The sequence below is a fragment of the Carettochelys insculpta genome, chromosome 16 (assembly GCF_033958435.1).
Source record: "Carettochelys insculpta isolate YL-2023 chromosome 16, ASM3395843v1, whole genome shotgun sequence".
In the NCBI taxonomy this organism is placed as follows: Eukaryota; Metazoa; Chordata; order Testudines; family Carettochelyidae; genus Carettochelys; species Carettochelys insculpta.
Window position 1 is genome coordinate 27,807,285 of NC_134152.1, and position 19,159 is coordinate 27,826,443.

At 43.5% G+C, this 19,159-nt stretch overlaps 1 protein-coding gene across 3 annotated transcripts in view; it reads right to left on the reverse strand.

The window, feature by feature from the left end:
- MAD1L1 (mitotic arrest deficient 1 like 1) overlaps nucleotides 1-19,159 on the reverse strand; it is a 655,729-nt gene that overhangs the window by 256,388 nt on the left and 380,182 nt on the right. For all 3 annotated transcript variants that reach the window (XM_075010828.1, XM_075010829.1, XM_075010830.1), the window contains exon 14: nucleotides 7,150-7,238. In XM_075010828.1, the coding sequence (XP_074866929.1) occupies nucleotides 7,150-7,238 (89 nt within the window). The remainder of the gene's footprint in view (nucleotides 1-7,149; nucleotides 7,239-19,159) is intronic.

Below are 19,159 nucleotides of genomic sequence, written 5' to 3' on the forward strand. Positions count from 1 at the left end.
ATTGGGCAGTAGACTCCAATGACTAGATACACCACACAAACAAGGGACTGCAGCATTATGAACTGGTGGTATGGAACTCCACAAAGACAGCTCCTCTAATACTGTGATGGAGAAGGAGGGGAGAGCTCACTGATTCCACTCCTACCAGATTCCCCTTCCTAGTCCCCCACACCCCTCTTTTCCTTACTTATTTATCACACCTACCCAAGTCATCTTTGCTGCAGGGACACCAATGCAACAGGCCATGTGAAGGAATCTGCCATGGTGCACCACAAGAGAAGCTACGGACACACAGAATATCTGAAGACTATCATATTTGTTTTGCAAATGTTACGGTGGCTAGTGGTTGTATTCTTGGCTATATAGTGAAGTGTGTGTGTGTGCGCGCGCGCGCATGCACGCAAAGGGCTTTTTTGCAAGAACTAAACATCAGGGGGCAGTGCGTAATTAGAGCAAATTCTTAATGCAGGTGTCAACTCTTTGGAAGTTTCATCCCCTGGGGAAGTAGCATGTATACATCTGACTTTGTTCGGGAGGCCTGGTAAACAGCCCTGATTTTGAAAAAGGCCGTTCACACTTAATCCAAGAATGGACATGAGATTGTGACAGAGAGGGGAGCAGCCCTACAGTACTTTGGAAACTCCATCCTTTTCCACATGGAAGATGGTGACACCTGATAAGCTAGATGTTTGCTGTTTACACGATACCTTTACTCTGTAACGCTTTTGTTCTGAATAAATTGTACTTTGTTTCACAATACCTGGCTGGTCATCATTAACTCTGTCACTGCCCCTGAGAGAACAAAACTATGAGTGATGAACTAAAATCAGACCTGCTGAGATAATCCTCAGTATTTCATAGAATCACAGAAGAGTAGGACTGGAAGGGACCTCAAGAGGCCATCGAGTCCAGCCCCCTGCCCTCATGGCAGGACCAAGCACTTTCCAGACAATCCTTGAAAGCCATCTACCTAACCTCTTCTTAAATATCTCCAGTGATGGAGATTCTACCACCTCCCTTGGCAATTCGTTCCAGTGTTTGATCACCCTGACAGTTAGGAACTTTTTCCTAATGTCCAACCTGAACCTCCCCTGCTGCAAGTTAAGTCCATTGCCTCTTGTTCTATCCTCAGAGGCCAAAAAGAACAAGTTCCCTCCCTCTGCCTTATGACACCCTTTTAGATACCTGAAAACTGCTATCATGTCCCCCCTCAATCTTCCCTTTTCCAAACTAAACAAGCCCAGTTCTTTCAGCCTTTCTTCATAGGTCATGTCTCTAGACCTTTGATCATTCTCGTTGCTGTCTTCTGGACCCTCTCCAATTTCTCCACATTCTTCCTGAACTGCGGTGCCCAGAACTGGACACAATACTCCAGCTGAGGCCTAACCAGCGCATAGTAGAGTGGGAGAATAACATCTTGTGTTTTGTTCACAACACACCTGTTAATGCATCCTAAAATCATGTTTGCTTTTTTTGCAACAGCATCACACTGTTGACTCATATTTAGCTTGTGGTCCACTAAAACCCCTAGACCCCTTTCCGCTGTACTCATTCCTAGGCAGTCCTTTCCCATTCTGTATGTGTGACACTGATTGTTCCTTCCTAAGTGGAGCACTTTGCATTTGTCCTTATTAAACTTCATCCGGTTTACCTCAGCCCATTTCTCCCGTTTGTCCAGATCCTTTTGAATTATGACCCTATCCTCCAAAAAAGTTGCAACCCTTCCCAGCTTGGTATCATCTGCAAACTTAATAAGTGTACTTTCTATGTCAATATCTAAATCGTTAATGAAGATATTGAACAGAACCGGTCCTAAAACAGACCCCTGCGGAACCCCACTAGTTATACTTTTCCAGCAGGATTGAAAACCATTAATAACTACTCTCTCAGTATGGTTATCCAGCCAGTTGTTCACCCACCTTATAGTAGCCCCATCTAAGTTGTATTTGAGTAGTTTATTGATAAGTATATTATGTGAGACCGTGTCAAATGCTTTACTGAAGTCTAGGTATATCACATCCACCGCTTCTCCCTTATCCACAAGGCTCGTTATTCTATCAAAGAAAGCTATTAGATTGGTTTGACATGATCTGTTTTTAACAAAACCATGCTGGCTGTTCCCTATCACCTTACCACCTTCCACATGCTTGCAGATGATTTCTTTAATGATGCCATTATGTTTCCTGGCACAGAACTTAAGCTGACTGGCTTGTAGTTTCCCGGGTTATTCTTGTTCCCCTTTGTATAAATGGGTACTATATTTGCCCTTTTCCAGTCTTCTGGAATCTCTCCAGTCTCCCATGATTTTCCAAAAATGAATGCTAAAGGCTCAGATACCTCTTCTATCAGCTCCTTGAGGATTCCAGGATGCATATCATCAGGCCCTGGTGATTTGCAGACATCTAATTTTTCTAAGTAAATTTTAATTTGTTCTTTTCATATTTCAACTTCTAAACCTACCCCTTTTTCACTAGCATTCTCTATGTCAGGCATTCCTTCAGATTTCTCAGTGAAGACCGAAACAAAGAAATCATTAAACATCGCTGCCATTTCCAAATTCCCTGTTACTGTTTCTCCCTCATCACTGAAACAATGGCCCTACCCTCTCCTTGGTCTTCCTCTTGTTACCAATGTATTTGTAAAAAGCCTTCTTGTTTCCCTTTATGCTTGTAGCTAGCTTGAGCTCACTTTGTGCCTTAGCCTTTCTAATCTTGCTCCTGCATGCTCGTGTTGTTTGCCTATATTCGTCCTTTGTAATTTGTCCTAGTTTCCATTTCTTATACAATTCCTTTTTTAGTTTGAGATCATGCAAGATCTCCTGGTTAAGCCAAGGCAGTCTTTTGCCATGTTTTCTATCTTTCCTACGCAGCGGGATAGCTTGCTTTTGGGCCCTTAATAATGTCCCTTTGAAAAACTGCCAACTCTCCTCAGCCGTTTTTCCCCTCAGTTTAGCTTCCCATGGGACCTTACCTACCAGCTGTCCGAGTTTACCAAAATCTGCCTTCCTGAAATCCATTATCTCTATTGTACTGTTTTCCCCTATACCCTTCCTTAGAACTGTGAACTCTATGAATTCATGATCACTTTCACCCAAGCATCCTTCCACTTTCATATTCTCAATAATTTCCTCCCTATTTGTTAAAATTAAATTTAGAACAGCTTCCCCCCGGTAGCTTTTTCAAACTTTTGGAATAAAAACTTGTCTGCAATGCAATCCAAGAATTTATTGGACAGTCTGTCTCCTGCTGTATTAGTTTCCCAACATATACCTGGATAGTTGAAGTCCCCCTTCACCACCAAATTCTGGGCCCTGGATGATTTTATTAGCTGTTTAAAGAAAGCTTCATCCACCTCTTCCATCTGGCTACGGGGGCTGTAGTAGACTCCTAGTAGGACCTCATCCTTGTTTTTTACTCCTCTGAGTCTAACCCAGAGACTTTCAAACCGTCCATCTCCTACGTCCATCTCCACCTCTGCCCAAGTGTGTACATTTTTAATATACAAGGCAACACCTCCTCCCTTCTTTCCCTGTCTGTCCTTCCTAAGCAGGCTGTACCCTTCAATACCAACATTCCAATCGTGAGTATTATCCCACCAAGTTTCTGTGATGCCAACGATATCATACTTGTATTCATTTATTAGTACTTCCAATTCTTCTTGTTTATTTCCCATACTTCTTGCATTTGTATATAGGCATCTCAGACATTGATTTGGTCTTGCCTCCCAGTTTTGCCCTGGCCCTCTTTTTACTCTCCCAGTGTAGCCCATACTCCTTCCCATTTCAAGTTCATCTCCCAGGTATCCATGGATTTGTAGGAGTGTGCAGCCAAAGACCCCAGTCAGGAGGGACTGGATAGCGAGAACTCACCTCAAAGAAGATGATTAGAGGTCTGAGACCTAGGAGAGGTCACCAAAAGGCAGACCAACCAGAAGTGCTCAGAGATGTAGCTAACTCAGGAAATGTGACAACCATAACAAACTATTTTCTGGTCCCCATCCAAGTAGGAGCCCTACAAAAGTCTGTCACGATTCCGTGACAGCAAGAGATTACTTGTGTTATGGTGACAGAACTCTTTACTGCTTCCCAGCCCCAAAACACTTGGGATCTCAAAAGGAGAAGTCGAACCCAACCCTATCCATGAATTGGGTAACTCTGAAGCCACAAATCAATGTTTTTCCCACCCTAATTCTGCAGAAAGAAGTCGTCCATCAGAGGTTGGACAGAAAGTAAAAAGGAAGCAATGATATCTAGAGTAGGTTACTCCTAAGAAGAACACTGACTACAGCAGCAGAGCAGCCCACCTACTTGTGTTGAGAAGGGGATAGGAAGTTACCCACTAGCCTCAGAGTCAAGAAGCCTCCAGCAGAAAAACAAAACTTCATATAGTGTGTGTTTTCTGTTAGAAACTATGGCCCACAAAATTTGCACATGCTGGGCAACAGGAACAGAAGAGAGGAAACCTTAGCAACCTTATATTATTTGCATCAACCTTCCAAACAGAGTAATAAAATTGTGAAGAGGAAAGGAAAGAAACACAGGTTCACATTCCTGCTTGCAGAACCCACACCATTCAAGCCTGCTTTGCTGCTCAATACCAGCATCAGCATTTGGAACATGTTCTGTATTACAAGGGTAGTGCTGGTATATTTAGTGGAACAAAAAATGGTTCAATGACAGACTTCCACCTAAACAAAGGTTTAGCTACACTACCAAAAATCACCTGATAGTAGGTACAAAGGATCAAATGTCGCAGTTGACTCTGGCTTCAAAAATGTGTGATCCTGAAAGTGTTTGTGGTGTGTGTCTGATGGTGAGGGGAGGGAAGAGAAAGGTGGCTGAGGTGCTGCTGTGAGAAGCAGCCCCAGAAACTTAGCCTTTGAGCTTGACATAGCTTTCAATTCTGCATTCAATTTATTGCTCTTCACTGGAGAACTGTTTCAGAATATAAATGTCAAAACAAAAAGCAGTCAAGCAGCACTTTAAAGACTAGCAAAATAATTTATGAAGTGAGCTTTCGTGGGACAGACCCACTTGATTTTTCTGGGGAGGAGCCCACTTCTGGGACACTCTATTTGAATTCCAAGGCACAATTTAAATGAAAGAAGGAGACTTATGAGGTTGACAGACAAAGAAATGACACTTAAAAACACAGTTAGGAGTTATGATTAGACTTCTATGACTTTAAGTGGGGATAGAGGCTCCCTCTGCTTGCAGAGCACCTAGCACTCTGCTGGCACTCACTAGTAAAATCATTGGAAGGAATCTGAGAGTGGTGTTTGTGAGATCAGTTTGGGGCTAGGTCAGCAAATCAGGGAAAAGACAGACCAGGTAAAAATGAGATCCCATTCCACAGCAATGAAAACATTAGCAATGTCATGAAGTCCTGAAATATATGGAAATCCAGCTGTTTGGTTTTGTTTTGTAGTGTCCTTGAAGTTGCTCAGCTAATAGATGGCAAGTGCTGTTTAATGAAGATAAACACTGAATAATGAATCTTGCAGGTAAAAACAGAGAGACTGGAATTACTCCTAAATGGAAAGGGTGCTGCAGTCCATACTAACCAGGAGAGAGGGGGAGACTGGGGAGTTACTGCAGAAACACTCTGAACATCTCCAGCTCCCAGAAGACAGAATGCGGGTTTTACTGATAGAGAAGCATAATATTAATCAGCATATGGGGATGAGTTTTACCGCTGCTGGAGAGATTTTTAACACTCTATAGCACTGCAAGCACCAGGCTTCAGGATAATCCAACGTGCCTCCTGGAAAAGTATCTCAAATACACATTCACATCCTGAATAAAGATCTGGGAAGAACTGATACACTATGCTTATGGGAAGAAGGAGCAAAACCACAGTACCCTCTCCTTAAAAGATGATTTGGTGGAGAGAGACCTCCAAAATTCTCCCCTCAATCTTGTGGGAGTTATACCTGAGGAAAAACATTCTGAAGGTCAATTTTAGAGCTCCCTATTGTATTAGGGCATCTACGCTGAATGCTGGCCATTTTCAAATCCATTCCATTCTAACATTGAACAACACTTCTGGAGCTGTAAAACAAGCTGGGCTGGGGGGCAGGGAGGGGGGGCGGCGGGGGTGGTGTTAGAAAATCCATAAGATGCAGGCCAGTAATTTGTGCTTCCTGCAAAATCCTGCTCTCGCTCCTGAAAGGCAGCAGCGCTTTTACAATGATGGAACTGAGAATATAAAAGAATTAAGAGAAGGAAATCCAGCCAAAATCTCACATCAGCTCAGAACCACAAACGCAAGTTGTCAAGATCTAACAGATTGGCTCAGTTTAAAAAGAAGGAACTTTATTAAAGCATTCTGGACACAGATGAACTTTCTGCTCTCCGTATTTATTGTTTCACCTACCTTCGTATGGGAGCTCTAAATACTTTAATAAATATACTGAAAGGTTGTCTAGTTTCATTGTAGCTTTTGTAAGTGCTTATGTATCCTCTGTTGAAATGCTGTTTTGTAGCTGCTCTCTCATTGAATCACCTGCATCCCTCTTGCCATCTGCAGCTGCACACTAGGGAAACCATTTTTTCTTTTCTCTCCAGTGTTGGAAGCACATCAGTATTACAAAAGGCTGTTTCTAAGTCTCTCTTTATGGCTGCTTGCAGGTCCCATACTAACAGATCCAGTAAAAATAAAAAAAAAAAAAAAAAACTGCAAAGCTGTTCCACAGGAAGGGAAGTAAATGGAGGTAGGGGGGTGCTGAAGGAGCCACCAAAACAGGAATTAACAGACTCAAGCAGATTCCAAAAACAGAACATGCAGAAACCCAAAGTGGAATAAAGGTCTGATAATGACAACGTGGGAAAGGTGAAAAGCCTCAAGGCTTCTGTGGGTGCTGCAATTTCCTACAAGGTTTGAGGGCATGAAATGAAGATGAGGTGAAGGTAACTGCACAAAGAAGGATTCTAATTGAAAACATCCCACCAGACAATAGTCTGTGCAATGAGTCCTAAAGCTTAGTTAGTTACACTGTAAGCTTCCTGGGGCTGTCTCTTTGTCTACCATGTGAGATATAATAAATGTGGAGGATGCAGCACTGGTTTCCTTTAATAACACCAACTTGGTCCTTTTCCTTCTCCCCAGCTGTGTAACAAATGGAAAAAACAGCTCCTAGGCATATGCTCACCTGAGTGCATTCACTTCCTCAGTAGTGATGAAGGTGCTCTGAGCTGCTGTGCATTCCTGAGACTTCAAGCTGTTTAGCTCCACCTCCAACTGCAAGTAATAGGACTGGAGGTTAGTTCATCCTCAGCGACATTACAGACATGAGTGCACACTTCTAAATCACAGCACCGAATGCCCAAGAGTTTCAGAGAGTCAGGAGTCCTGGGACTACAATATTTTTAATTGCGGCTCATGGCACATGGATTTTTTGAATATAAGTTTTCAATAAAGAATTCATTGTTAGTGTGCCTCATGGAGATACAATTGGCCAGATGCATTATGAGTTGCTGTTTTCTTTTCTTTACACTTTCCTCTGAAGCATCTGGCATTTACAACAACCTGACAGCCCATAACCCATTCAGCAAAACCCTACAGCAAATCCTATGAGCCTACTGGCACATACATTTCTTTATTTCCATCAGACAGCTGTGTCCAGTGTCATGTGATTCTTTAGCTTAGCGGCAACAGAAATGGAAACCAACTTCACCTCATTATATGACGTAGAGAAACAGCAGGGAGGCAGCCATTAGATACTCGGCAGCCAGCTCCCTCTTCTTATAGACGTCATTCCAACGTACTTTATGAAACACAACAGTTTTATACAAACCAAGCACCAGCTCTCCAGTTAACATGCCCTTTCTTGCCACACCTCTAATTACCTCTCCCAACATTTGCTCAAAGACTGTAAGGGGCAGCTGAGTGAATGCAGACTGATGATGTCCAAGCAGAGCTGCTGCTCCTCTCTTGAATACTTCTCCATCCTTTTCCCTGTGAGTAACCTGAGGTAGAGAACCCTTTCCACAAAACTCGGAGTTGGCTGCTACCTGAAGTTCTATACAGTAAACCCTTGATTTACAGATATCACTTTAAAATAATGGAAATAATCTCACTTGGAAATAATGCATGCTGTCAGCGAGCCCCTAACCCCTTAAATAAATGCCAGCGATGCGCCAGAGCTGCCGGGGCCGAAGGAGCCTCCGGAGCAGCTGGGGCCGCAGGGACTGGAGGAGCTGCAGCGCTACACACACTGAGAGCTGCCATAGGTGGAAGGAGCCAAGTCAGTGTTCAGCTCCTGTCCTGGTAACTGGGAGAAGGAGATAGAGGTGTGAGGGGAAGAATGGGGTGGGGCAGAGAACAGGAGTGAGTGGTGGGCTGGGAAGGTCAGTGCATTGTCATACAGTATAACTATTCAGATTTTACAGACTTTCAGCATTAACAGACACCCCTCCCCCCCATCAGTCTGTTAAATTGAGAGTTTAATGTACCGGCAATGCAACCTCACTTAGTGTCAATGACTCCTAAGGAAAACAGCTGATCAGACTGCCTTGTCCAGTCCAAGTCCAACGCTTCTACATTGCAATCTTCAGATTGGGAAAAATTTCCAACCCTTTCAGATACAAGATGCTCAGGCAGGATGGGGGAAACATCAGTGGATGAAGAATTAAGAAAACAAGTTGCCTCAGTCCCCTTTACACTGGGTAATCAAGCCACAATCTGAGCATATAGTTATCACTTAGCCAGGCCCTATAATTGTCAGGTTGGGAGCAGCGGGAGTCTTTGGCCTACTTTGGTTGTGTGAATCTCTATCCCTCATCCAGCATCCAAATGTCCATGCATAGGGAGGGAGAAATGGTATATCATATCTGCTACTAAACTACTATCCTAAAGCCCTCAGGCATTCCAAGTAGAGATGGCCAGTTCCGAGTGTGAGTAACTTTCAGACACCCTGAATCCCCACTATGGCTCCTCCCAGCCTGGGTACCCTCCCTACTCATTCTTCATTGTCTGTTTCTAGACACCTAATTCCCCTCCTCACACTTTGGCTCTTCCTTCTGCATCTGTCTCGTATCTTCTGATCAGTAACTCCTTCTCATAAATCTAAGGCCAGATACGTTTTCCATTTACAGGCGAACTAATAAGCAACACAACCATAATTAGAGATGCAAACCATATGAACACAGAGGCTCAATATTAAACATCAGGAAGAAAATGCATTAACTCACACGACCCTTTAACTGTACTGATTAAACTTGTAGAGCATCATAATTCTGCACTGGTGCACTGGGTCCAAAGGCAGCTAGCTGGTACCAGTTTCCTGCTTTTACAATAAGAGGACAGTAGGTAGGTGTGCAAGAAAAAAAACACTAACTGCAGAGCTATGCCTAGTCAAACTGCTCAGCCAGAAACAAAATTTCTGCACACTTGTGTGCTCTAGAAAAGACGTGAGGTGGGAGAGGCAGGACTGGGATGGCCTGATTCCCATAACTGCCTCCCCCCTTTGGATACATCAGGAGTTAAAGTAAAGGAGAAATATGCGGGACGAAAGCCTAGCCAAAAACCTCTTTGTAACACTAGATTTTGGTATTCTCCCATTATTTGCCAAAGCCCTTTCAAGCAAAAGGAAAGAAGCAAAAAGACCTCTTGCATCATCATGCTGTAAAATGTTCATGTATATTAGCCAGCTGACAAGATTATCACAGCGAGGAATGCTTCCCTCAATTTTCTGATTACTGAGCTTATCTGTCCCAGCTCAGTTCATTACAGATGGCTAGGATAAAGCAAGCGCTCTAGATAATTCCAGGGATGAGAATCAGGGAACCGGTTCTGGCAGCCAACTTCAATTCCAACCTGTTTCTAATAGGAAAACATTCATTTATATATACTCTGCTTCCCCTCCCTGCAGAAAGCTGGCATGAAGTTTGTTATAGTTTTGCGCTGCTTTCTGGGACACGTGGTGATGGAGCACTGGTAAATATGTTATTCATCATAGGCTAAGTGGCCTCAGCCTTCAGGCCAACTGCCACCTGCTAAGTGACATGACCCAATAAATCACCGCTGGCTCCTTTGGAGAAGCTGGGGGTTACTAACCTGTTTCTGTGGTGTGGGGCTGCAGATGTTTGTTGTGTGTGAATGGAAAGCATCTGAGTGTATAACGGGAAGAGGAGAGGGGAGGTGTGCGTGTGCATGGGCGCTCATATCTATGCTGGATGGCACAGATCCACTGAAAATCCTATTTGATGAGTTAGTTTCTGACTCCTAGTAAATATATAGTGACTATCTCTGAGTTCTATTAGATTTCAGAGGAGATTTGGTGCTGTGCCTCTAGGAGAAACCTGGAGTTGTGGTGGGATGAACTAAGGTCTTTTTGTTATCCTGGTGCTCTTCCAATTCTGAGCTGCTCTGTGGGCTACAGAAATCCATGGTGTAAATTAGATGTGAGGAGAGGGGTGCTGCCTTAATTCCAGCAGCTGGCCCTGGCTTCTTGTACAATGCTGCCCCAAACTCCACAGTGCTACATGCTGGCCCCTTACCCCTAATAATGCTCACTCTCATATGCCAGGGCTTGCAAGAGGGTATTTTGGCTGTCTTACTCAGAGCTGGCACCAGGGGAATTCTCCTCTAGCTAGGCTTGGGCTTCTAGAACATGCCCCATATATGTGACTTTTTAACTTTCTTGCATGACAATTTTTGGTTATGGCCAATGTTCCCATTCATTTTTTCCATCCACATACCAGTGTTCATCACTAACAGAAACACCTGCTACCAAAGCGGGCAGCAGTGGCCACTCTGCTAATCAGCTAGGCAGCATGTCAATCTCTCCTGGGTGGCAATCCAAACACACAGCTTACATGTACACAGCTTATATACATGTGAGAACCCCCCACGACCCTCCCACACCAGGCAAAAATAGACATGTGCAGATGTATCCTTGACAGCCTGCTCATAGACATAACACAGACCTTAATATAACTTCAAGTACATTACCTGTGTCTAAGTTTCAAATACACTGCCCAGGGCTATACAGCAGCAAGTTGCTTCATCTTGCAGTCAGGCTGCACCTCTAAAACATAGATCATGTCTGCCCTTCGCTCTTCCCCCACCTCTGGTTTTCGAAGTGCTGGGGCAACCAGCAGTGGAAATCAGTGTGGGTGCACAGGTGTTCACATGACCCACAGGCTGGGTGGCCCACTGAGATAAGTTGGGATGGAGGTGGCACTCCATGCTGGGGGCTGGCACAAGGCACCCTGGTATTGCCACTTATCTCCCATATGTGCTCCCATGTCCTCCAGAGGGCTCAACCCACAGTTGAAAAGTTCTGGCTTACACTGAGAAGAGACTCCCCACAAGCTCCAAAACAAAACGTGGCAGAGGGCCTTAGCACCCAGCTCTTAAGGTCCCTTCAGCTCAACTTTAGAGGCTAAACCAGAAGTGTAGAGGTTCCCACGCAGTCTCTTAAGCCTGATGAGGGGATCTCAGAGCCCAGGCAGAAACATCTACACTGCTATTTTTAGTGCCATGGAGGAAGCCCAGGTCTGTAGACTCTGGCTCTGAGACTCGCTGCCGTTGTGCTTGTCCTTTTTTCTGCAGTGCAGATGTATTCTCAGAAATCCTTTATGCTGCTCTGGTCCTTTCCCTGGCATACGGGGAAGCCACACAGGGGGTGTGCATCTCAGTCCAGAGAGGATATGCATCACTATGCTACCGCATCGTCTGTCATGACAACAGACCTGATCCAGAAAGGTGCTAAGCACTCACCATTCCCCAGAGAGCTTCAGCAGCTCAAAATGCTCAGGCTTAAGCCTTTTAATTAATTTGTCCCCATTTCCTAGAATAGGGGTGGCCAATATGTTGTCCTTGGGCCAGAATCCAGACCGTGAAGCCTTTTTATCTGGACTGCGAAACTTTTTCCTGCAGCAGCAGCACCATTTTACCCAGGCTGCCTAAAGTGAGCGTGGGGCATGGGATGTAGTGAGGCTGGGGCGGGGTCAGCAACCTAGCGCTTCAGACACTGCTGCTGACTCTTCTTGCAGCTCCCTGCCCTGCCATGGCTGAAATAATGAATTCAATTTAATTGGTTAAATGGCCAACAGGGCAGCGGGAGGGATCCGGCGGTTAAACCAATTACAGTTGGTTCCATTATTTCAGTGTGGCAAAGAAGGGAGCTGTCCACGCTGCAGGTGGCGGAAGTGAGCGGGAGAGCTGTGGAGAGAGGCAGCCAAGTCTGCCCTGGTTGGAGCCACGCTGAGAAGGGGAGAGGCAGCGGCCACAGAGCGGGAGAGGCAGCGCACAGAGCTCGATGTCTGAGACAGGTTAATCCTGGTGCTGAGGGTGGGGGGCAGTTTGGGGCTGAGAGAGATAACACCTGGGGATGTGGGGGGCAGGCTTGGGGCTGAGAAAGGTTAAGCCTGGGGATGGGGAGGCAGGTTCCCCCAGAACATGTAAAAAATTGCCACGTGGCCCCTGCTGCTCTAGAACATATTACTGGTTCCAGAAGATGCCAGGCTATTTTGTAGTTAGCCAAGGACTTTATGACACTGGAAAGGCCAGACCCATGAGTAATGTCAGAGGCCAGGAATGGTGAGAAAAAGTAAACTGGTCTTAACACGCTTTGACCATGCAATGTCCTTTTTTCCAGAATATGTCAGACCCTCTTTTCCTCCTGCTCCGTTCCATTTTATCCAGTGCCCATGCAGTTTTCTTGATGTCCACAAGCCCCAGTTTCTGGGAAACTTTGGAAGTATTGATTGGATGAGCACTCAGGGCACAACCAACATTCAAAGTAAGTTGTTAACATTAAAAGTGACATTATGCATATTGTATGCACAAGCCTGAACAGTAAGCTGCCTTGACGATCTCAGTAACAGAAAACATGTCTCAGTCCTTATCATTTACAGAATAGAGGAGAAAGTACTAATACACTTAGAATTAAGAGAAATGGCTGCCTCCTCTCCTCCCATTCCCCCCCACTTTAAACCTGCCAGAGAACAGGAATTCAAAATCTTTTCCTCACAACTGTTAATGACTTTACAAACAGTAACAGTAAAATAAGGAAAGCAGCCGGCTCTACTTGCCTGTTCTGCATCAAGTAGGCTGAGGTCCTTAGAGGTGCTGGGTGGGGCGGGGGAGGCAGCTCTGAGCTGGGCTACTGACAACTATGAAAAACAAATCCTTCATTTTCAGATATTTGGTTTCAAGTTGCACTTGTGGCATTTGTCACTTTTCAAGCTTCCTTCTCCCAAATATGCCATTGAGTTAACTCATGATTCTCAAGGTGCTAAGCCCCCACAACTACCCAGAAGCATCTTAATGATTTAGGAATCTAAGGCTATATCTACAGTGGCAGCTATGCCACTATAACACACACACTTGCTACAAGGATTTTCCCATCACTGTTGTATACCCATCTCCTCGAGAAGCAGGAGCTTTCATTGACCTCTCTCCACAAGGGCTTAGTTTGGCTTAACTTTGTCTTCCTGGCTACGTCTACACCACCCCGTAATACTGACCCTGAGCAGGTTGATCTTCCGGGGTTTGATTTCATGCATCTGGTAGGTAACACAAAATGGACCTATCAGGGCTCAGCATCAAGCCCTGTGCTCTTCTTGAGAAGCAAGGAGTAAGGGAGTTCAAGGGAGAAACTCTCCCATCAACATTCTTCATTGAGTAGTCACTGAGAGGTAGCTATGTTAGTCTGTATCTTCACAAAGCAAAAAAGCAGTCCTGTAGTACTTTAAAGACTAACAAAATAATTTATGAGGAGATGAGTTTTCATGCGAAGAAGTGAGTGTGTCCCACCAAAGCTCATCATCTTATAAATTATTGTGTTACTCTTTAAAATGCTACAGGACTACTTTTTTGTTTTCTTCAGGAAGGACAGCCAGCTAAGTCAATTGCAGATATGTCTGTTGTAGCTATGCAATTACCGTAGCACGAATTGGGTAGCTACAATCAATTTTCTTTCCCTAGTGTAGACATAGCATCGGCACATGAAACAGAAGTATGTCAAGCTAAGTTTTAGGCAGAGACCAAGTCCACGTCCCATTTTCAAAAGCGACTTATGAATTTTGGAATTCCCTGGGACTTGAGCTCAAAAGATTTTCAGTCACTTTTTAAAATGGGACATTTTTGAAAACTGATTTCCCTGTGGAAGTCAGGCCATGCAGCTATACACACTAAAATACTCATTTCTGTGCCCAGCTTTAGGGTCCTGGATTTCAAAGCAGCCTTTCTGTTTTGCATTTTCTTTGAAAAATATTTGTTTGGGTGATGAAAACAATAAAAGGTCAGAGATTTATTTGCCCACTTTGTGTACACAGATTTCATACAAGAACACGTGATTGGAGACATATGGTTACTATTAACATAATCAGTGTGTTCTAAATTAATGTATTACAATGAAGGGCTGATTCAACGAGCTTATATTGAAGATGAGGATTGTGTCTAATTCGGCATTTTGGGAATTATAAAAAAAAAAAGTGGGGGGTGAGAAAAGGGGGAGGGCAATGACATGAAGCCCTAGGCCTCCGCTGATTCTGGAAAGAAAGGGGCAACAGCCCCAGACACCTGCTGCTGAAGGCAGAGAAAGGGTGGGAGCAGTGGTTCCCTGTAAGCTGAGCACTTGGGTGACTTCCCAGGAGAGATTCAGGTGCATCCCAGCTGATTAGCAGAGTGCCCGTAGCCATTCACAGCCGGAAGCATATGCTTCTAGCGGTGGTGCATCTCCGCACATGCATTGAGCGTACTTCACAAAATTTATTCCATCTAGGGATGGAAAAAACTGGAGGGAACACTGGACGGGAGGGGCAAAGTGGCCCAAGACTGCCCCATCAGATGCTCATGAAGCTCATGCAGGGGCTGCCCAAGCTGATGTGACAGTCCTTGCACCAACCAGACTGACCCCTGCAGATTTCACTGAGGTCCCAGAAAGTCATGGAACCTCTGACTTCCATGATCTCCATGACAGATTTGCAGCCTACTAAGGCTGTTCTTCACTTCGACGCTCTGAGAACAGAAGATGGGGGCCCACAAGATACCTTAAAAATACCTTGTCTCAGTAGGCTTCTGATAAAAAGCTTCCCAAGGTCACAGATTCCCTGATATAGATGCCACCACCCAAGTGGAAAAAACCCCTTTTTAGAACACAGGAAGCCACAATTGGGATATCTCCTTGTGGGGTAACCCCAAGCGCTTAATCGTCTCTTAGGAAAGAGCTTGAAAACAAGGAGAGAAACAAAAAAAACGCAGTCTCTGTTATCTGACCTTTCAGTCTGAGGCACACATACACCCAGAAACTTCTCTAGGACACAGGAATTAAACCATTGCCTTAAAAAGTGATTTATTAACAAAGCAAAAAAGATATACTTGATAAAGCATACTCGGTTGCGATGTGTTACAGAACAATTAAAAAAAAGGTAGATTAAAACATAGAGAATTACTTCTCTGGGATTAAGTTTAAAAGTTAGTGTATGGGGATGGGAGTATACCCCATCTGCCCGAGAAGTCCTTCAAAAAACCCAGAATAACAACAACAACAAAACATAACCTGTTTGTGTCTGATTAAAAATTTCCTTTCTACTTATATATCTATTGTTCCAAGATCGGTCTCGAGGTCTGGATATGACTGATTTCCTCCACATTTGGTTTCAAGCTTAATTCATTTATGTCTCTCTCCTCTGGCCACACAAAAGACTCTCTCAGCACATAACTACCTTCAATTAAAAAATCCACCTCTCACTTCCCATTGGCTGCTTGCCAACACAGAATCCACTCTCTCTGGGTTTAACCCTTTATAGTCATTCATTCATGACAAAGCCTTACTCATGGATCAGTAACTGGTTAGAAGAAAGGAAATAAAGGGTTGAAATAAATGGTCAGTTTTCAGAGGTAAACAGAGGGGTCCCTCTAGGATTCTGTACTGGGACATATTTATGTCATTTAAAACATTCATAAAAGCTGGAAAAGGGGCAGTGAGGTACCAACGGTTGCAGATAATGCAAAAAGTAAAAAACCTCAAGAGAGTAAAGTTAACCCTTTTCAAAGTTACAAAGGACTATCACAAACCTGGGTGAGTGGGGCAACAAAATGGCAGATGAAATTCAGTGTTGATAAATGCAAAACAACATACATTGGACATCATAATCCAGTTAATATGAACAAAACAATGAGGTATAAATTAACTTTTATCAACCAAGAAAATAAGCTTGGATAGTCATCTTGGACAGCTCTCTGGAAACATCTGCGCAATATGCAACTGCAGTCATAAAAGCAAAGAGATTTTTAGAAACCATTAGAAAAGAGAGAGAGAATAGGACAGAAAATATAATGCCCCTGTATACATGTATGCTCACACCTTGAATACTGTATGAAATTCTAGTTATCCTATCTCAAAAATACAGTAGAAATTTAAAATGCACACAGAGGGGGCAACAAAATAATTAGGGGTATGGAGCAGCTTCCATATAAGGAAAGATTTAAAAGACTGGGATTGTTCAGCCTGGTAAAGAGGTAATTAAGAGGGGGTATGATAGAGGTTTACACAGTAATGAATGGTAAGGAGAAAGTGAAGAAGGAGATACTGTTTACTCCTTCACGTAACACAAGAAGAAGGAGTCACCCAGTGAAATTAATAGTTTGCAGCTTTAAACAAACAAAAAGTAGTAGTACTTCTTCATACAATGCACTGTCAACCTAGGGGTGTTGGGAAAAACAAAATTAAAACAGGCTAAAAGGGTTAAAAAAATTAAATAGGTTCATACAGGTACGTCCACCAATGGCTACTAGCCAAGATAGTCAGGGAAATAATCTCATGTTCTGGGTGTCCTGAACCCTCCGATTGGCATATCATAACTATTCATTCCCTCTGGGGCATCTGGCACAGACTGCTGTCAGAACACAGGATACTGAGCTAAATGGACCATCAATCTCACCCAGAACAGCCATTCTGATATTCTAAAGGGTCCCTTATACGACACTCAGCTTTGAAAAGTTAATGTATCACTTTCCAAAAGACATTTGAAATGTCAGTTATTCTAGGAACATCAGTTGTAATCATCTATAAGAGACGGAGCAATTAACATGAAGTTTATTCACCTTCCTTCCTACATGCCAGTGCAGCAAAACTAGTGACCAGAGTTTCCTGTAAGCTGGGCACTTGTGCAGTCATCCAGGAGAGATTCAAATGCCACCCAGCTGATTAGCAAAGCACCCACAGTTAAGATTTTTGTTTCTACTAATGGTGCACATTCCCACATGCCTCAGTGAACACAAAAATGTCTTCTGTACATAGATGGAAAAAAATCCACACATTGATGAAAACGATTGCTGGGAACATGGCTGGGGACCTCCTGTTTCAAGCTGTCCCCAAAGACCCAAATGTAGTATTTCACACATGCTATGAAAGCCATTTTAAAACTGTCCTTCCGGGAAGTGACAAGTTGCCTCCTTAAAATGAGCAAGTCCTAGTGATCAGATGGATAGAAACTGTTCATAAGTAGGATCAAGAGGGTGAAGACAGCATGACAGGGGAGGTGAGAGGAAGGTGGCTGATTCAGGACTCCACTATTGACAGCTCCTTCTCCTTTGGATATAGTCATTTGGGGCACATAACATTAACAATAGGACTCTAAACTGAATCCCTTCTGATCAGCTTTTCTTTAAAAAGAAAATACCTTACCCATCTTCCCCATGAGCCCTCAAAGTAAAGGTGAATGAAAGGGTCATCCTAAAACATCAGGGGCAGAACACTTTTGGGAAAAGCTAACCAGCACTGGATTCTCTATTGCTGAGCAGCGAGTTACTCACCTTAAACCCAGCTCCTCTTCAAAAAGACACAAGAGTTATTGCTACAAAAACACTGAATGACTTGTCATTGAGAAATGGGCTAAAAGCTACAGGATTAGTTAGGGATTTTTCCTAGAAAAGTTAATCCTTGATGCTACTGTAGAACATGAGGACCACAAGGAGAAAAAGAAACATGGATATCAAATAATGGAGCTTTAGAAATATTTCACACTTGACTGAAACAAAGTAAAACCACCACCAGCAACAAAGCCTTTATAAATGTTTAAAACACACAAGAGCTAACTGGATCAGACATACCCTGAATCCCACTGTCTATACAGGCTAATTGGCCTGTAACAACAAAGTCAGTGTCCTTTACTAGTGGTAAGGGAGGGCTAAGGTTAAATATTCTTCCAGCAGACTGGTTCCTAAAAACATATGTATGTCCATATAACTGTATAGATACACACAAATAGACCAATGTGTGTGTGAATAACCATACACACGCTGACTTCAGCTTCTCTCCAGTGCAATAAGAATTGTGGTTTTCTCTACTGTTGCTGTTAAAGAGAGCAATTTTTCAAGTTTATACTGAATGTCACTCTATTTCATTTCCAAATATAATCTCCTGGAAAGAAGGTTCGCTTGCCCTATTTTCAATCTCTAAAGCTAATACACAAATTTATATTCCTTTCTCCCACTCGCTCTCCTAAATTAAGAGGCGTAATTACTAGGAGCGCTTGCTACAAGCGAACAAAGTGCCAAGGGAGAAGAAGCTGTCACTGCTGGACGCCTGCAGCAGCCACCTTCCCTTCCCTCCTTGTCATGTTGTTTCCACCCCCAGAAACTGCTTCATAAGGAGGATCCTATCTATCCCATCAGCAGGACTTGTTCACATGTGGGAAGCAATCCCTCCTCTCCCACCAGAATGGTCTTAAAAAACAAATGACAAAATTACTTCAGTTGTCAAGGAACAGTCACCCTCTTCTCCCCTCCCCTCCCCTACCCACCCCCCACCTCTGTGCTGCACTGTTCTGAAGTGACTAAGGACACTGGGATTTGTTACTGCCAGCACCAAAAACACAGCTTTGTGAGCTAAAATTTGGCCCCAAATTCGCTTTTCACTACCACCATCACCCCGCCCCCACCTCCAGCAACCTCAAAAAAGGGAAGATTATAACAATAATAATAAATTTAGCACCAACATAGCATTTGTATTTTTAAAATACAGCATAGGTTTTAAGTAATTCATCTAATTCAGGGTTTCCCTAACTGTGGTATGTGCATTCGATATTCAACCAATTCACTTCACAATTTCAAAGAAAATGGTAGGTTAACCAAGAAAGTTTAGCTGATCTAATCCAAAATAGTCCCAATGAGCTTTCACCCACTTTCCTCCTTTGCTCCCACTA